At 37.4% G+C, this 17,780-nt stretch overlaps 1 protein-coding gene across 4 annotated transcripts in view; it reads right to left on the reverse strand.

Annotated features, from left to right (window-relative positions):
* Positions 1-17,780, reverse strand: part of LOC136864264 (N-fatty-acyl-amino acid synthase/hydrolase PM20D1) — a 372,268-nt gene that overhangs the window by 35,233 nt on the left and 319,255 nt on the right. For all 4 annotated transcript variants that reach the window (XM_067141018.2, XM_067141017.2, XM_067141015.2 and 1 more), the window contains 2 exons: positions 12,749-12,889; positions 2,324-2,561 (listed from right to left, as the gene is read on the reverse strand). In XM_067141018.2, coding sequence (XP_066997119.2) covers positions 2,324-2,561; positions 12,749-12,889 — 379 coding nt within the window. The remainder of the gene's footprint in view (positions 1-2,323; positions 2,562-12,748; positions 12,890-17,780) is intronic.

Here is a 17,780-nt window from a genome sequence, read left to right on the forward strand (position 1 = left end):
TTAAGAAATGTGTCAAAGAACCATGTGTGTATGTAAAGGAGTGTTGTATTATTGGCTTGTATGTTGATGACATAATTGCAATAGGTGACAAAGAGGTTGTTAAGTTGGTTAAAATAAGGTTGGCGGATGAGTTAGAGATTAATGATCTAGGAAAAGCAACAAACTTACTGTCAATAAAAATAAAACAGACTAAAGAAGGGGTTATGTTGAGTCAAAGTTTGTACATTGACAAATTACTTGCTGATTTTTCCATGAGTGACTGTAAACCGAGTAAGACTGTTTTACCAAGTGGGTATTCAGCAGCTGAAAATGATGAGCAGAAATTTGATTGTACCAATTTATTGCAGTGCAGTAGTAAGTTTACTATATTTGTCAAATAATACTAGACCTGACATTACATTTGCGGTAAGTAAAGTTAGTCAAAATTGTCAAAAACCTAAGATTAAAGATTATAAAGAAGTGAAGCATATCATGAGATATCTATATGGTACTAGAGATTTCAAGTTGTGTTTCAAAAATTGTGAGGAGTCAGTACAAGGGTTCTGTGATGCAGATTGGGGAGGAGATACTGAGTCTAGAAGATCAGTGAGTGGGTATGTAACCACAGTGGCAGGGGGAGCAGTATCATGGTATAGTAAGAAACAGAGTTGTATTGCTAGATCTACCATGGATGCTGAATACATGGCAATGGCAGAGGTATCTCGAGAAGTAACTTGGATGAAAGATTTGCTGTCAGAGCTAGGGCTGGAAAGGTTTATGGATATACCTTGTAAAGTTTTTGCTGACAATGCAGCAGCAATTAAATTGAGTAAAAATGATAATGTAAGTGAAAGGTCAAAACATATAGACATCATGTACCATGTATATAGAAAGCTAGTAGAAAAGGGGTTCATTGAGTTTGTATATGTAGCATCAGAGAGAAATGCTGCAGACTTGTTCATAAAGAATTTATCTGGCAACAAGCTTAAGAGTTTGTATAAGCTTATAGGTTTGCAATGAAAAGATAATTGACTGAAGTGTAGTATTTTATTTTTTTTGAGAAAAGGGGGAGTGTTGGAATGTTGTGGTTTTCTCATAAAAATAAAATGTCATGTATCATATCTTGTATATATATTAAGGGAAACAACATTGAGGTTATATGTTGGTAACTCATATAAATTTAGTCGAGTGGTTTATCTTCGCTTGCTTTGTTCTTTGAACATTTGAACTACTTGGTGTGTGTGATGCTCAGTTGTAGTCAACAGCTCGTAATAAATGGATGTGTGTAATGAAGCTGGTGTTTACGGTATAATATGCTTACCTAAACCGGTGTAACGAGTAGAAATGGAGATATATCAACAGAATACACTGAGACAATTCTCGTCCTAATTCCTCCAACTGCCAAATATACCCACATAATTCGATCACTTACATGCCTAAGAGAAACTATGTTGCGTGCAGTAGTATTCCTAATGAACAGCCCTACCCCATACTCTGCCCTTTCCTTTCTATGTTTGGATCATGTATTTTGTAATTTCTTCAATACTTGTGTGACTAATATTTACTAAATGATTAATTATTACTTTCATATGAGCTTAAAATGCGAAGAAAAGTTCCGTTATTGAGCATGTCTTTTACCCTACCCATCCATGCTCACTGTCAACATATGTCGACACTGAAAATCTCGTTACATACTATCCACTTCATATCCGTATCGACTATAAGATCCAATTAATTGAAGGAACAAGAATCCACCTGATCGATACTTTCACTTTTATTTAGCCTTAGGCTATTTCAATAGACATTAGATGCTATTTCAATTAATTGGACTGAAAATCTCCACGAAAATATGTTAAGGAAACCTAAAATCATCATAACCCTTTCATTTAGGTTACAAACAACTGTACTTATGAAATATATCACAATATTCCACAGAAAAGTAATTTGGGCAGATGTGGGTAATATTCTCTCCAAGAATATGTGTGTGTTATGTCAAGCTAATCAGCCTTTTGCTCGTAAGTTGTGATTGTTATTGCCTCCTACCACTCCTTAAGAAGAATTTTTGTTGTTTATATATAAATAAGGCTAGCTGCAATATAATGATGCATTTACAAACATTGTGGTTGTTACTGCCTCCTTCCATTCTGTCAGAAATGCTTTGTTGTTTATATATCACTAAGGCTAGATGCAGTACAATGATGCATTCAAACACAATATTTATTAGAAAAAATGAGAATATCTTGTACAAGAAGAAAAATCTACAGAAGGTTAAATAAGAACACATTACATGAATTAAATATTCCCTCAGTGGCTGATATATGTTGAACATAATGCTCATCCTTACCAGGTACAACAACAGCATCAGTAAACACTTGTTTGATACTGCTGGCCACTAGCTGAAATGGGATGCTATCAGGTCCAAATGGTGATACGGGATGAGCTTCTCGAGAAGTCTTCACTTTAATGTGAACTCTGGGATCAGCAATTATCTCCCGATCGTAAGCAATAACCTCACCTACAGTCTGTGACGGATGAACTCTGTGGTTTATGATTGCGGTTGCTGAAGGAGGTACTACATTCTCCTGAAATCAGAAACAAGCAGTATTACAAGAATATTTGAAATATGCATTATATCCTGCCAAAACAAGATCATTTCCACCAAAGATCATTATCATCACTGTATCTTCCTCCACTGATCTAGGGAAAAAAGTGCTTAAAGAACATGACATAACTAATCTTCTAGGTAGATTTCTTGATGTTGAATATGGTACCAATTTAGTCCTGCATTTTAATATGAATATTAAAATTATAATTTGCATCAATAATGTATTATTGAAGAAGTCTCCCTCAATACATTTCCAATAAAGGAAACAAAATAAATACAGAACATAGTACAGGGTCTTTCATAAAGAATGAACCAATTTCGAAGGCTTACTCAAGCCACGCAGCAGAATGAGTCGCATATCGTTACAAAAGGCGTGGCCTCACATTTCTATTAGTAGTCACTAGAGTGTTTGGTGCCTTCCTCCCCTCCCCACCCTGACTCCATTCAACCTGCACAGCAGTGAGCTCACTCAACTGCCGCGCAAGTCTAACAATGGCAACACCTCAGCACAAAGCGTTCTGTGTTGTTGCGTTTGCACAGACCAGCTCTGTGGTCATGGTGAAACGCGAGTTACATAGGAGCTTTAATGATGACGTGTACAGGCCCTCTCCCAAGAACATCCGATGGTGGTTCCAACAGTTCCAGGAAACAGGATGTTTGTGTAAAGGAAAAAGCCCTGGTCGACTGCGAACTGCACGGTCAGAAGATAATGTGAGGAGAATCCAAGAGGCGTTTACTCGGAGCCCCGGGAAATCCACATCTCAAGGTCACCGTCAGCTTCAGGTGAGCAGTACCAGTATCCGGCGTGTCCTGAAAAGATGCCTACACATGAAACCATACAGACTTCAGCTGGTTCAGGCACTGAGACATGTTGACAAGGGACAACGGTTGGAATTCTGTGTTGCGATGCTGAACATGCCTCATTTTTAGTGATGAAGCAACCTTCCATATCAATGGCTGTGTCAATCATCACAATGTTCGGATTTGGGGAACCAAACACCCACATGCTACAATCGAGCATGAACAGAATTCTCCCAAGGTAAATGTTTTCTGTGCAGTCAGTAATGTCAGGGTTTATAGCCCTTTCTTTTTCAACACCAACACTGTCACCAAAGCTGTCTCGCAATGTTACGGACCTGGGTCTTCCCTTTGGTGCAAACACACTCATGCGACTTCATTTTCCAACAAGATGGAGCCCCGCTCCCTTGGAGCTTACCAGTGTGAGCATTTCTAATGAAACAGTGCCTCGCGATGAGGATGTGCAGCTTGTTGGTTCGTTTCTGCCAATGAATACAACCCAGAAGGTTCATGAGTTAGCCCAAGAGACAAGCATTATGCCTAAAACTGTTTTATATCCCGAGAAACCTCTTCGGCATGAGAAAAATTACATTGGAATGGGTTCCATGCTATTTGATGGAATTGCAGAAATGGCAACAATATGATGCTGTGCAAACTGTCTTGGAACATTATGAGCACAAATGGGAGGTTTTCCTATGATGTGTCGTAATGCTGGATGAGACAGGAACCTGATCATACAAGCCCAAACTGAAACGCCAATTGAACAAATGGTGTCATTATGGATTCGCACAAAAGTCAAAAGTGCGCCAAACTCCAGCAATGTGAAGGTGATTGTGATTCTGGTGTATGACTGTGATGGCATTTTCTTAATGGATACCATACCCCAACGACAGATCATGAATGTGCAGTATTACTGTTAAATTTTGGAACATCACTTGCGACCAGCATTGTACAAGAAGCATCAACACTTTCTGCAGACAGTTCCCATCATTTTGCAGGGCAGCGCTCAGGCATAGGTCACACAACTGGTGCTTGGTAAGGCTGGGAAATGCTTTATCATCTCCTGTACATCCGGACTTAAGCCCTTGTGATTTTGATTGTTTCTGCTTCATGACATCTGCTTTCAAGCAATTGCCAAATTATTGCAGGCGACAGACTGCTACATTCAAACCATCCAGGGAACAGGCGCTGCTACAGCGATACTATGGCTTTCAAATCATCAGCAATGAGTTCTACAAAATGCTGGTGACTACAGAGTGGGACTATAGATATTTCATAGAGTTATCTCTTTTGTATTGTTTGTAATTAATAGCTGGCACTAGAAAAGAAACAGCCCTCATCTATATATATAAAATAACATTTCCTGACTGACTGACTGACTGACTGACTGACTGACTGACTGACTGACTGACTGACTGACTGACTGACTGACTGGCTGACTGACTGACTGACAGATTCATCATCGCTGAGCCAAAACTACTGGACATAAAGAAATAAAATTTTGAGGATACATTTACAGTACAATGTAGGTGCTCGCTAAAGGAGGATTTTTGGATATTCCGTCACTAAGGGGGGTGAAAAGGGGGGTGAAATTTTAAAATGAGCATATCTATATCTCAAAACTTTAAAGGTTTACAGATGTAAAAATTGGTATTTAGAATCTCCTTTAAAAATAAGGAAATATGTATTTTTTGTTTTTGGAAAATCCCAATAGGAGGGGTGAAAAAGGATGAAAAAGGGGTTGAATGCCTTTAATGAGGATACTTATATCAGAGAAACTGAAAATATCACAGACCTGAAAATTGGTATTTGAGATCTCCTTTAAAAATAAAGAAACACGTATTTTTTTGTTTTAGGAAAATCCAATTAATGGGACGGTGAAAAGGTGGGTGAATTTTTAAAATGAGTGTATCTATATCTCAAAACTTTAAAACCTTGCAGATGTAAAAATTGGTATTTAGAATCTCCTTTAAAAATAAAGAAACATGTATATTTTTTGAAAATCCCAATAGGAGGGGTGAAAAGGGGTGAAAAATGGGTTGAATGCCTTTAATGAGGATACTTATATCTCAGAAACTGAAGATATTGCAAACCTGGATTTTGGCATTTGGGATCTCCTTTAAAAATAAATAAACATGTATTTAAAAAAAATCCAATTAATGGGGTGGGGGAGAAAAGGGGGTGAATTTTTAAAATTAGTGTATCTATATCTAAAAACTTTTAAAGTTTACAGATGTAAAAATTGGTATTTAGAATCTCCTCTAAAAATAAAGAAACACGTCTTTTTTTGTTTTCAGAAAATCCCAATAGGAAGGGTGAAAAAAGGTGAAAAATTGGTTGAATGCCTTTAATGAGGGTACTTATATCTCAGAAACTGAAGATATTACAGACCTGAAAACTGGTATTTGGGATCTCCTTTAAAAATAAAGAAACATGTATTTTTTTTGTTTTAGGAAAATCCAATTAATGGGACGGTGAAATCCAATTAATGGGGGGGGGGATGAAAAGGGGGGTGAATTTTTAAAATGAGCGTATCTATATCTCAAAACTTTTAAAGGCTACAGATGTAAAAATTGGTATTTAGAATCCCCTTTAAAAATAAAGAAACACATATTTTTTTTGTTTTCGAAAATCTCAATAGGAGGGATGAAAAAGGTTGAAAAAGGGGTTGAATGTCTTAAATGAGGATACTTATATCTCAAAAACATAAGATATTACAGACCTGAAAATTGGTATTTGGAATCTCCTTTGAAAATAAAGAAACACATATTTTTTGTTTTTGGAAAATCCAATTAATGGGGTTAAACAGGGTTGACAAATTGGGGTGAATTTTTTGAAAGACTATATTTGCAGTATATCTCAGAAATGTAAAATGTTACAGACATAAAGATTGGTATTAGGAATCTCCTGTAAAAGTAAAGAAACATAGGTGATTTGTTTTTGGAAACCCCACTTAAGTTAAACTAAAAAGGGAGTGAAATTAAAATGAGCATTTCTACAGTATATCTCAAAAACTTAACATGTTACCAAAGTGAAAAATAGTATTTTATTTCTATTAAGAAATAATTTAAAAATTAATTGAATTAATTGTATGAGGATACTTACATCTAATAAAAACTAAAGTTGTCACAGACGTGAAAATTGGTATTTGGATCTCCTTAAAACAAAGAGAAAAGCGTTTTTAGGGGGAAATCATCTTGCGGGCAGGGGTGAAAAGGAGTCGAATTCCTTTTATGAGGACAGATATCTCAAAAACTGAAGATGTTAGAGTCGTGATAGCTGGTATTTAGAAGATCCCGTACTATTAAAGAATTAAGTATCTTTTGCTGGAAAATTCACTTAAGGGGGGGAGTGTGAAAGAAAGTGAAAAATGTGACTTCTTTTTATGGGGATACTTGTATCTCAGAACTGAAGGTAGCAGACGTGAACATTGGTATTTGGAATCTCCTTTAAATATAAAGAAACACGCCTTCCTTTTGGGGGAGGGGGGGGTAAATCAACTTAACGGTGGTGGGGTGAAAAAGGAGTTGAGACCAATTGATTTTACTGTTCATAATCTACTTATTCTGATCATAAACCGATCATTTTTAATCTTTTCTGGGTTTGTTTTCTAGAGCCACCTTTTCCTTTGGAGAACTTAAAGTTAGATTACAGTAGATTATCCTGGCATATAAATAAAAATTTAAACACATCTGAAATAAACTATAGGAATGACATTGACCGTGCAATTGTTCACCTCTATAATAAGGTCAATAATGCACGAAAGTATATCATTCGTGTTGCCAGAAATCTCACACACTTGCCTACACCCAACGATGGTGCTGGTCATATTGTCAGCAATGACAATGGCAGCAGATGTTATTTACTGCCAAGTAGCTGTCTTGCATCCTGCTGTGGGGTCCAAAATATTAATAATAATAATAATAATAATAATAATAATAATAATAATAATAATAATAATAATAATAATAATAATAATAATAATAAATTCAACTAATATCACCCACCCCAATAATAATAATAATGTTCTGGACCGTCGTCAAAATGTGCGGATTGCACTGGAAACGGGTCCTGGCCGGGTAATGACTATGAATGCAGTCCGGCCGCAGGTTCAGTACCGCCAAGGCACCCAAGACGACACCACGCCAGATCTCCTCAAGGATTTGATCCATATTAACAATGCTTATAGGAAAAGATGGCAAAGATTTAGGGACCCAACTGACCGGGTGGAATACATGGACCTAGGCCGGAAAGTACAAAGTCGATTGCTGGAAAGAAACATTGAAGAATGGGAGGAACTTTGCCGTAATCTCTCAGAAAACGAGTCAGATCACGAATTTTGGCGGATTCTCTCAGAAAACAAGTCAGATTGCAAATTTCGGCAGATCACATATAAAATGTTAAGAATTCAATTATAAATTTCAGTATAATACCGTAGCCAAGCATGGGTATCTTGCTAGTGTTATATAGGATGATATCTTAATCATCTATATATACACGCACATGCTGTTGATATAACCTTTTATTATTACGAACAAGGAAACTGCCAGATTCCCATTCAAAATCACTCATTTTGTAATGCTCTGGGCAGCCTATGAAACAACGGCAGGTATGCAGCGATATTCTGATGTCTTAATTGATCATCCTACCGAGCATCATTGCAATCGATGTCTTTGATACACCACATTCCATTTAAAACTTAGGCAACAAATTACTATTTTTAAGTATGTAAATATATTTTTTAACTTCAGAATGACTGTTGCCATTAGGTTTATTATCTTAATTTTAAAGGAATTTTTAAAAATAAGAAGGAGCATAATATGAAGATAAAGTTCAAATTCAAGAGGATAAATTGGAACAAATATTCATTTATAGGAAGAGGAATTATGGAGTGCAAAAATGTACCAACAGAGAAGTTTGATAAATTTGCAGCTTCTTGGAAAACATTTAAGGAAAGACTAGGTAAACAGCTGATAGGGAATCTGCCACTGGGCAACAGCCTTGAATTCAGATCAATGGAGACTGATTGGTGATTGATGGTCATCTTACCAAGTTTCATTTGAATTGAGCTAGTCCAACAGTTTCCTGGTTAAACATAAACATCCTATTTGCCAGCATCTGCAGTAAACTGACCTGTCATTGATTGATCCAAAGCAAACAAAAATTTGTATGGTTTGCTGATAAGCAACAGATGCTGGGTGAGGAGGAAATTAAATCTCTTCATCATTGAATGTTTTATAAAGATTTAAGGGAACAAACTGCCTGTTGATTGTTATAAATTTCATTTGGTCTTCAGAATAAACATTCTTTTCCACTATGGTTCTTAAAGGCATTAAACATCTACCAGACACTTGGTTGGATATTTGGCTTAATTAAGAAAGGTATGTAGTTCAGAATACACCTATACCTAAGTTTGTAATTAATAATATCATTATCGTCATTTCACCTAATCCAGTATCATTCAAATTGGAGCTAGTTTAATTTCCAAACTTTTAACTCCCTGACAGGGAGTCTCCATTTTAATTTCACTCTCCACCACTCCTCATCACTACCATGTTCTTGTCTATTACCTTATGCTGTTTTTTAATTGATTTGTTGTTTTAAAGGGCAAAAAAATATGATTTTCATCCCTCATTTAGAGAAGTCCCATGGTAGTGTCCCAGGAGCAAAAGTTTAGGAAAGTCAGGTACAGAATGGTATTGAGAAGGAAACAGTAAAAACAAGTAGATGTAATGTATTTTAACTGCTAAAAATGGATCAAGCAGGAAGGATTAAGTTGAAATCCAAATTAGAGAGGGAAGTTTACAGTCTCTTTCTGTATGAAATAGGGATGGATGATATCATGAAGATATGAAGAAGGTATGGAGGTACAAGAATGAACTAATATCCCTTTAATATCGTTAGTAGCCTCGCGATTCCCGGCAACCACTGAATATCTGGTAACCACCGGACTACAACGTGCAGTGATCATTGCGTGGAGGGCCCACTATCCCTATTACAGTTTATTCTTTTGTTAATAGCCAGGCTCCATCCAGCAGTTATCATTGCAGGAGGGAGCTATTATTTATATTATTTATAGTAAACACCGGGCTTCACCGGGCAGTGATCACTGCGAGGAGGGCCACTATACCTACCACAGCATGTTTATTACTTATAATTGTACATTAGATTGATTTTTCACTACGAACAGCACAGGGTCTAAGTTGGAGGTGAGCTCTGTATAGACTCTTTGGAAATAAATGATACAAAAATGAACATAATGATATCTGCTAGTAGTTTAAGGAAAGAATGAGATATAGGTCCAGGTACAACTTGATGCAGACAATAGGAACATTGGGCTATCAGAAAGGAGAATGAATATGGAGAAAATCAAGGCACTGATGATAATAAGAGGAAAGGTAATGGAGCAATAAAAATTTGAGACAATGATAGTGAAGTTGTGGAGAACATCCAGTAGTTAGGTAGTGACTTGTTGAGAATCATCAGGAGAGTGCTCTCTATTGCAGAGTACAGAATCTGCTAAGAAACAAAGACTCACAAATGATAAAGTGGAGAAATATAGACTGGGATGATTTGGTGATATTGAATACTGATTAGGCATGATGGTTTTGATGATGATGACGATGATAATGACAATGATGTTAATAGTTCCTTTTACTTGGGTGTACAGTAGGTGCATTCTGAACTACAGATCTTATACAGTAGATATACTTCTGGTGTGTTAGTTTCATGAAACGGTATGTACTAATAGGCAGAAAATCACAGGCATGCAACTAAAAGATTGTCTGAAAAGTAAGTGCTGTTTTACACAGTTTTTTGGGTGCTCAATTCAGAAAAAAAAATTCCATCATGCACAATTTTTGATCAAATCAGTATTTTAATTTTAAGGCCTACAGAAAATACATGTTTCTCTTATGCCATTTGTACACTGCTGCTGTTAGTAGTTTCACAAAATGAAAGAATTCTGCTTTATTGTTGTTGTACAAGTGCAGTTCCATTGTTGTTGTTCAATTCTGAAATCAGTTGTCACTAGAATGCTGAGTGAGACTGTTGTTATTCCAGTGTAAATTTCTTTGCAACAAGTACAGTTTTACTGCAGTCATAGTGAGTTAATTTCTTAAGGTATAATAAACACCGAGTACATAAAATTACCTCAAGGGGCTGTCGTAATTCACCTGATAACCTTTGCTACAATTCTTGAGAACATACTGTGAAGAAACAACAAGGAAACATTATTGGCTTTGTAAAAAAAATTTATTATGCATACTTTTGGGCAAAACTAGGTGACCAGAATAAACCATGGGCTCCACATAAGGCGTGCTGCATCTGTGTGGAAGAACTCTGACAATGGTCTCGAGGTAAGAAGAAATCCTTCTGTTTTGGAGATCCAATGTTATGGATGAAACCCAGAAATCACAGTAGTGACTGTTACTTCTGCTCATGTAATGTAAGTGGGTAAAATCTGAAAAGTGGACCAGATATACCTGTACCTTCACCCCCAGATAAAGTAGACAACATATCTGATGACACTGACAATGAATACAATAACTCTGATGAAGAATTCGTAGTTACAGACAGTGCAGAGCCCAAACTTTTTTTAACAATCTGAACTCAATGAACTGGTTAGGTCTTTCTAAATATTCAGCAGAACTGTTGGGTTCTAGGTTGAAAGACAGGAACTTATTGGCTCCTGGTACCCCTTTCTCATGGTTCAGACATGGAGAAAGAAATTTTATACCTTACTTTTCACAAGAAAATGACCTGGTTTACTGCAGTGGTTTCAATGGACTGCTTCACAAGTTTCAAGTACAGTATAACATTCAAGAGTGGAGGCTCTTTATTGATTAATCAAAAAGAAGCCTCAAATCAGTGCTTCTTCACAATGGCAACAAGTACACTTCAGTGCTTGTAGGGCTTTCTGTGCATATGAAAGAATGCTATGAGAACTTAGCATTAATCCCCTCCAAACTGAAATACAATTATCATGGTTAGATGATATGCGGTGATCTAAAAGTAATAACCATGCTTCTTGGACAGCAGGGAGTCTACACTAAGTTCCCACAATTCTTGTGTTTATGGAATAGTAGAGGTAGGGTTCAGCACTGGATCGAAGAAAAAATTTAGAAGCTGGAAGCAAAAATATTTTACGAGAAAGTTTAGTTAATCGAAGAAAACTGCTCCTTTCACCACTTCATATAAGATTTGGACTAATGAAACAAATTATTAAGGCCTTGCCACACAAAGGAGAGTGTTTTCAATACTTGCGCAGCAAATGTCAGAGACTCTCAGAAGGAAAAGTAAAAGAAGGTGTTTTCGTGGATTCAGATAACTGGATACTCTTCAGAGATACAGTATTCAAAACAAGAAAGAGGCTCGGATAGAATTCAAAGATGTTGCACAGAACATTCTTGGGAACTACAAGCACCCCAATTTTAAGTCCATAATGCACAACATGTTAATGAAGTTCAATGAGGTTGAAGGTTCATTTCCTATATTGTCATTTGGATTTCTTTCCTGAAAATCTCGGTGCCATTAGCGAAGAACAAGGTGAAAGATTCCATCAAGATGTCAAAGAAATGGAATGCAGATACCAGGGTAGATGGAATGTCAATATGATTGCAAACTACTATTGGTTGCTACAGAGAGAAGTACAACAAGCACCTTACAAAAGGAGGAGTAGCAGACGCAGCATTGCGGAGAAACAAAAAAAGGCACCATAAGGATTTATAAGTTGTAAGTAAACCCTTGAGAGTGGTTTTCTGAATATAAAATAAAATTTTGCGTATGATACTATTTTTTATTTTCATCCACAAGCATATCTTTCTATCATAACATGAAATTATTTCCTCATTTCTTATGTATTCATATGAAGTTTGTGAGAAATTCTGACATGATACAGAAAAAAGGTTGTTATGTTTGGAATCACCATACCAAATTATGTAAACTTCACATGAAATTTCAAAAACAAGTGTCCATCACCTCTATTTTGCAGGCCTGTGAAATTTTTGATCACATCGAACTATAATGGAGAATCTTCTGAACAAAGATTGAGAAACAGAAATCTTTTACAACAGTCACAACACAGTATTCTATACTCAAAGCAGCAATAAACTTGTATGCAAGAATTAATTTTCCTGAAACAAGAGTTACTGTACAGTAGTAGTCTCGGGCAATATTAAATACAACTTAAATATAGCAAGATGCAACCATCTTGATCTCAAAACCAAAGGAAACGTTTGTTACTTGCCTTAAATACAGTATATAAAAAATAAGGCATGCCTAGATAACAGGCAGATAAGTTAGGTACTATAACCAGTAATCTTAAAAAAAAAGCATGACATAAAAAAGAAGCACAGAACTATTTACCTTGATGCCTCCATGAAATACTGTAATTGCTGTAGTTGTGCGGACAATGGCATTTGTGATTGACTTTTTCTCCATTTCACGAGCCATGAGACCAGAGAACAGCCACAAGTTATTGTAGAGAAGCCGATAACCAAATGAAACCTTTGTAAAGAGAAAAGATTTTTTTAAAAATGTACTGATTGTACCTGTGATTATAAAATATTAGAAAAGGTGGTAACACACAAATTTCTTAAAAAATGAAAGCGTTGTTGTAGCATAATTCAGTTATGTGACTCTTTTTTCACTTACAACCTTTTAACACCAATTTGAAGCACTGAAAAAACAACAAATCATAATAAAGATTTTCTTAAAACTGCATAAATTAGATTTCAAAACCATAGATATATTTTATGAGCTTTAAGGTTGTCTATTCTGTAACTTTTCAACCAATCCTCAGGCCACCAACTTCAGCACATACCAGCAACGCTACATCTAGAATATACTAAAGGAACACAAGAAGAAATTTATCTGGTTTTGTTCTTCAAAAATGAAGATCTGTCAAGATGCCCCCTCAATGAGTGATGATGCCCACCCTCTGAAAAAGCTGGGAAGCAGAAAGGAGTCTGTTAGAAGCTGAGAAGAGATGGATGTAGAAGAACAGGATTTGATTAGGAGAGAGCCAATCTATTTGCAATAGCAGTATATGATGATGTGCAGATTGTCCTTCCTTTCTTGTGTATTCATGTTTGTCTGTCTCTCCTCATCCTATTGCTCCATCGTCCTGTTTTGTTCTTCAGTAGATTTCTTTATTCTTTAGAGCTTCATAATTACTTTAGAATTTAATCTATACAATATCTGCCAGAGTATGTTTGGCAGACTTTGTAGCATGTTCCTCAGCCATATTGAATGTATGGGAGTCACCTAGCTGACGTGTTAAAGGCATGTTCGATCCGCCCAGAAGGGCACAGGCTTGATTCCCCACCAGGAAGTTGGAGAGTTTGGAAATGAGACTTCCACTTCAGGAGAAGCACATGGCCTTGGAGTGAAGTATCAATCAGCCCATATTACAGAAATAATTACCAGGTTAATTCCTGGAAGCAGAGGCAGTCAGGCATACGGCTACCTGCTCTATCCCATTTAGTGACAAGGTTACAAATGGTGAAAACTTTTACCCCTTTGAGGTCTTTGCTTTAATTGGTTATTTTTTTTTTGGTATTGATTATAATACAAACTGATGCACAAAGCAGATAAGTAACAGTGAAACAGTACAGAGAACACATCCAAGAGGGCATAACCTAAAGGCAGGTTTAAAGTTAAAAAGTGGTTTCCTTTGGAACTTAAGGCTCGCTTCTCCATTCAATTGAATCTTGCCCTTCTAATTTGTGCCTTATAACAACAACAACAACAACAATAAAAACGCTGAACAGTCAGTTTTGTCTGACTTCTGTAATTACTGCCGTATATGCATATTATTTGCGTTTACACAAAACAGTTAAGTTAGAGGTTATTATTCAAGCCTAACTGCTTTTCTATATATGTAACATGTTAATGTATTTAAATGTTGCAGTACCTTTTATCTTGTTGATGTTCTTTACTGGCAGCTTTATTTTGCAATTAATGGTTCTCTATAGAGTTAAAAGTTTGTCTTTCGTCTGTGCTTCTGCTCAGTTATTCACGTACTAATCGTCTTTCTATTTTGAGATCATTCTGTTTCTAGTACCTTAAGTCATTTTAATCTTACTGGTTGTTTATTACGTATGCAATGACGTTTCACATGACATCATTCTATCATCATTAAAGTATTAGGTCTTCTCTATTTGTTTTTATGTTCTTTTTGATAACCACTGCCTCTTTAATGTATTCTTCATAGTTGATTTTATTTATTTTGATTTTTGTTTTATTGCAACTGTTGTCTAATCTTCGAAATCTTAGTTTAATATTTTAGCCCCAACTACAGGTTCCGGTATATAAACTCTTTACAATTGGCTTTACGTTGCACTGTCACAGATAGCTCCTATGACGATGATGCAATAGGAAAGGGCTAGGAGAAAGAAGGAAGCAGCCGTGGCCTTATTTAAGGTACAGCCCCAAAGTTAAATGATATTGGATTATCTAGTATCAACAAACCATACAATCTCATGAACTGTTCTTCTGATATCTTCAAGCCAGTATAGTAGCACTGACAGTTGATTTTTTTTTCATCGCTGTGTCATCTATAAAGACTTTCTTTAGGACGCATCAAGTAAATTTAAGATGTAGCAAGTATTCTTGCATTCTTCCCTCTGTTTCAACAAGAACTAGTGTTTCGCCAACTTCAAGTCACATTCTTGTATCAGCATTATTAGTGTCAAATATTTATTTTTCCTCATGATTGTATTGTCTGCAAGGATTAACTTTTAAAGACATACTGCACGTAAATTCTTGGTCTAGTGAGTTCTTCTCGCAGTTTTCCCTCATTTCAATTTCAAATTAACTTACGTTTCTTTTTCTAAATTATATATTTCTAATTCATTTCTTTTTTGTTGCATCAATTAACTAAACCCTTGCATTGTATACCACTCTCCCACCCTTTTTTTCTTGTAATCTATTTTTAAGTTGTTAATTTTTTTTTTTTTGAAGATACCAGTACGGTTGGAAAATGTGACATATACAGACGAAAGGACAAGGTGTTAACTACATGTGTGGACAATGAATAGCACTGAAATATCGTAACACACTAATTTATTATGGTAGTATACAGGGCAATATGGCCTTCCTGGTGCAAAAGAATGAAACACAGTACACATAAAGTTGACATGACAAACCTGGCCCTTAAGACCCTCAAAGTAGTCCCCTGTTACTGACACCACATGCTGCCAACGGTGTGGGAGGCGCTGAATACCATCTGCCTCAGCATTTGCCGCACCATGTGTGAATCGGGTCACCTGCTGGTGCACATCATTAGCAATGTCCTTGCATGTTGCGAACCGCCTACCACGTAGTGGTTCCTTAATCTTTCAAATGAGACCAAAGTCACAGGGCGAAATGTTGAGAGAGACGGTGGGTGCTCCAATTCTTCCCATCCCCAACGTCGCAGTAGCTGCCCAACACACTCTGCTGTATGTGGATTTGCATTGTCATGCAGGATTATTGAACTGTCCACAAGATCCGGATGTTTCTCCCGAACGCCACGTTGTACCTGTCGCACCAGGAAGTCCCTGTAGTACTATGCGGTCACTGTTCTGCCATGTGCAACAAAGTGGCAAACAATGACACCCCTGACGTCATATGCGACGATCACCATCAATTTAACTGGGGAAGGATTCTGACTGACCTTCTGCCTCCTTGGTGATCCAGCATGTTGCCACTCTGCGGACTGATGTTTCAGTTCTGGTTCGTATGCCCTGGCCCAAAATTCATCGATGGCGATTATTCGTGACAAGAATTGATCGCCGCCCTGTTGCCAGCGTGCAAGGTGGTCGGAGCATATTGCATAGCACACCCACCTTTGAACTTCCGTCAGTGCATGCGGTACCCACCGTGATGTGAGTTTGCGCAGTTGCAGCTCATTATGCAATATCCTGTAGATGGTGCGTTTCTCGATGCCACTTGCCCTCTCTAACTCCAGTAGCATCCATCGTCTGTCTTCATCCAGGAGGTGCTCGATGATGGCACTTGCCACGTCGGTCCACACACTGACAGATCGTCCCGAACGTTGCTCATCACTGGTTGACACATGTCCTGGCTGAAACTTTCCTACCCACCGTGCTACTGTATGGTATGGTAGGGCATTATTCCCAAGGGCTTCCACTAATTCACTGTGACATTCCATTGCATTTCTCTCTCGGAAAACGGCTATTTTGATGTAAGCGCGCTGCTCAACACGGGTTACATCCATCTCGCACGACACTCACCAACTAACTGATTTCACAGCCCTTGCTGCGCTACTACCAACTATCACGAACTGTTGTTCTGCATACACACTATGCCGGCCGAACTTCCACTCAACACATATGTTTGTGATCCGTTCACAAATCTACAAGAAAAAAAATAGTTACGATGACTTTTGCCCCAATCCTCGTATATTGCTTACAGACGATTGGTTTTCTTCCCTTATAAATACATCATCTGGTATGCCTGTACCTTTACCACACCTATCCCACATTTTAAAATTATTTGTTCTACCCTCGGACTCATTATTTTGCATATACTATTGCCTGATTGTCAGCTTACAGTCTTCAAATGCTTTACGTCACACTGACACAGGTAGGTCTTATGGCGACGATAGGATAGGAAAGGCCTAGGAATGGGAAGGAAGCAGCCATGGCCTTAATTAAGGAACAGCCTCAGCATTTGTCTAGTGTGAAAATGAGAAACCATGCACAACCGTCTTCAGGGCTGCCGACAGTGGGGTTCGAACCCACTATCTCCCGGATGCAAGCTCAGAGCTAATTGCATATTGAACACACCAACATCGCGAGGCAAGCGTATTATGGTGCTGAATGCTGGGGGCAGAGAAGGCTGGGTGGAGTACTGTCTTTAATTGTCGGCTAAAAACACTGGATACTGCAAAGCTGATAGTCATGACAAAATGACAACTCCAGTTTCTGAAAACTGGTTTAGATCCTATCTTGTAGAGGACCTACCACATGACCAAAAATGTGTACTTGTGATGTACACTGCAAGCTATAATTCGCAACAACTGATGTGGTTTCCTTTCATGAACAGCAATGTTAAAGACATTCTTAAGTTTATGGAGTGCAATAACATTCCCATGACAAAACCTACACCAATCATGGCAGTTATGCTGCAGGAAATAAAATCAACCAGTAACAGTAAAAGGTACGCTGTAGAGGAAATCGCAGCATTATGCTGACACAAAGTGTAGAGACTCCCTCTATATCACTGTATTTAAAACCCCAGAGAAAAGATATGTGCTCAACTGAAGTCGTATGTTAGGAAAAATTACGTTACGCCGACTTTGAGTGCTAGTATGGGTGAACTTCTGCGTAAAGGAGCTGAAAAAATCGGTTCCGAGAGCTGCACTGCTTACGTTCGACACACCAGTAAGATA

Source organism: Anabrus simplex, chromosome 2 (genome assembly GCF_040414725.1).
Source record: "Anabrus simplex isolate iqAnaSimp1 chromosome 2, ASM4041472v1, whole genome shotgun sequence".
NCBI classification, from domain to species: domain Eukaryota; kingdom Metazoa; phylum Arthropoda; class Insecta; order Orthoptera; family Tettigoniidae; genus Anabrus; species Anabrus simplex.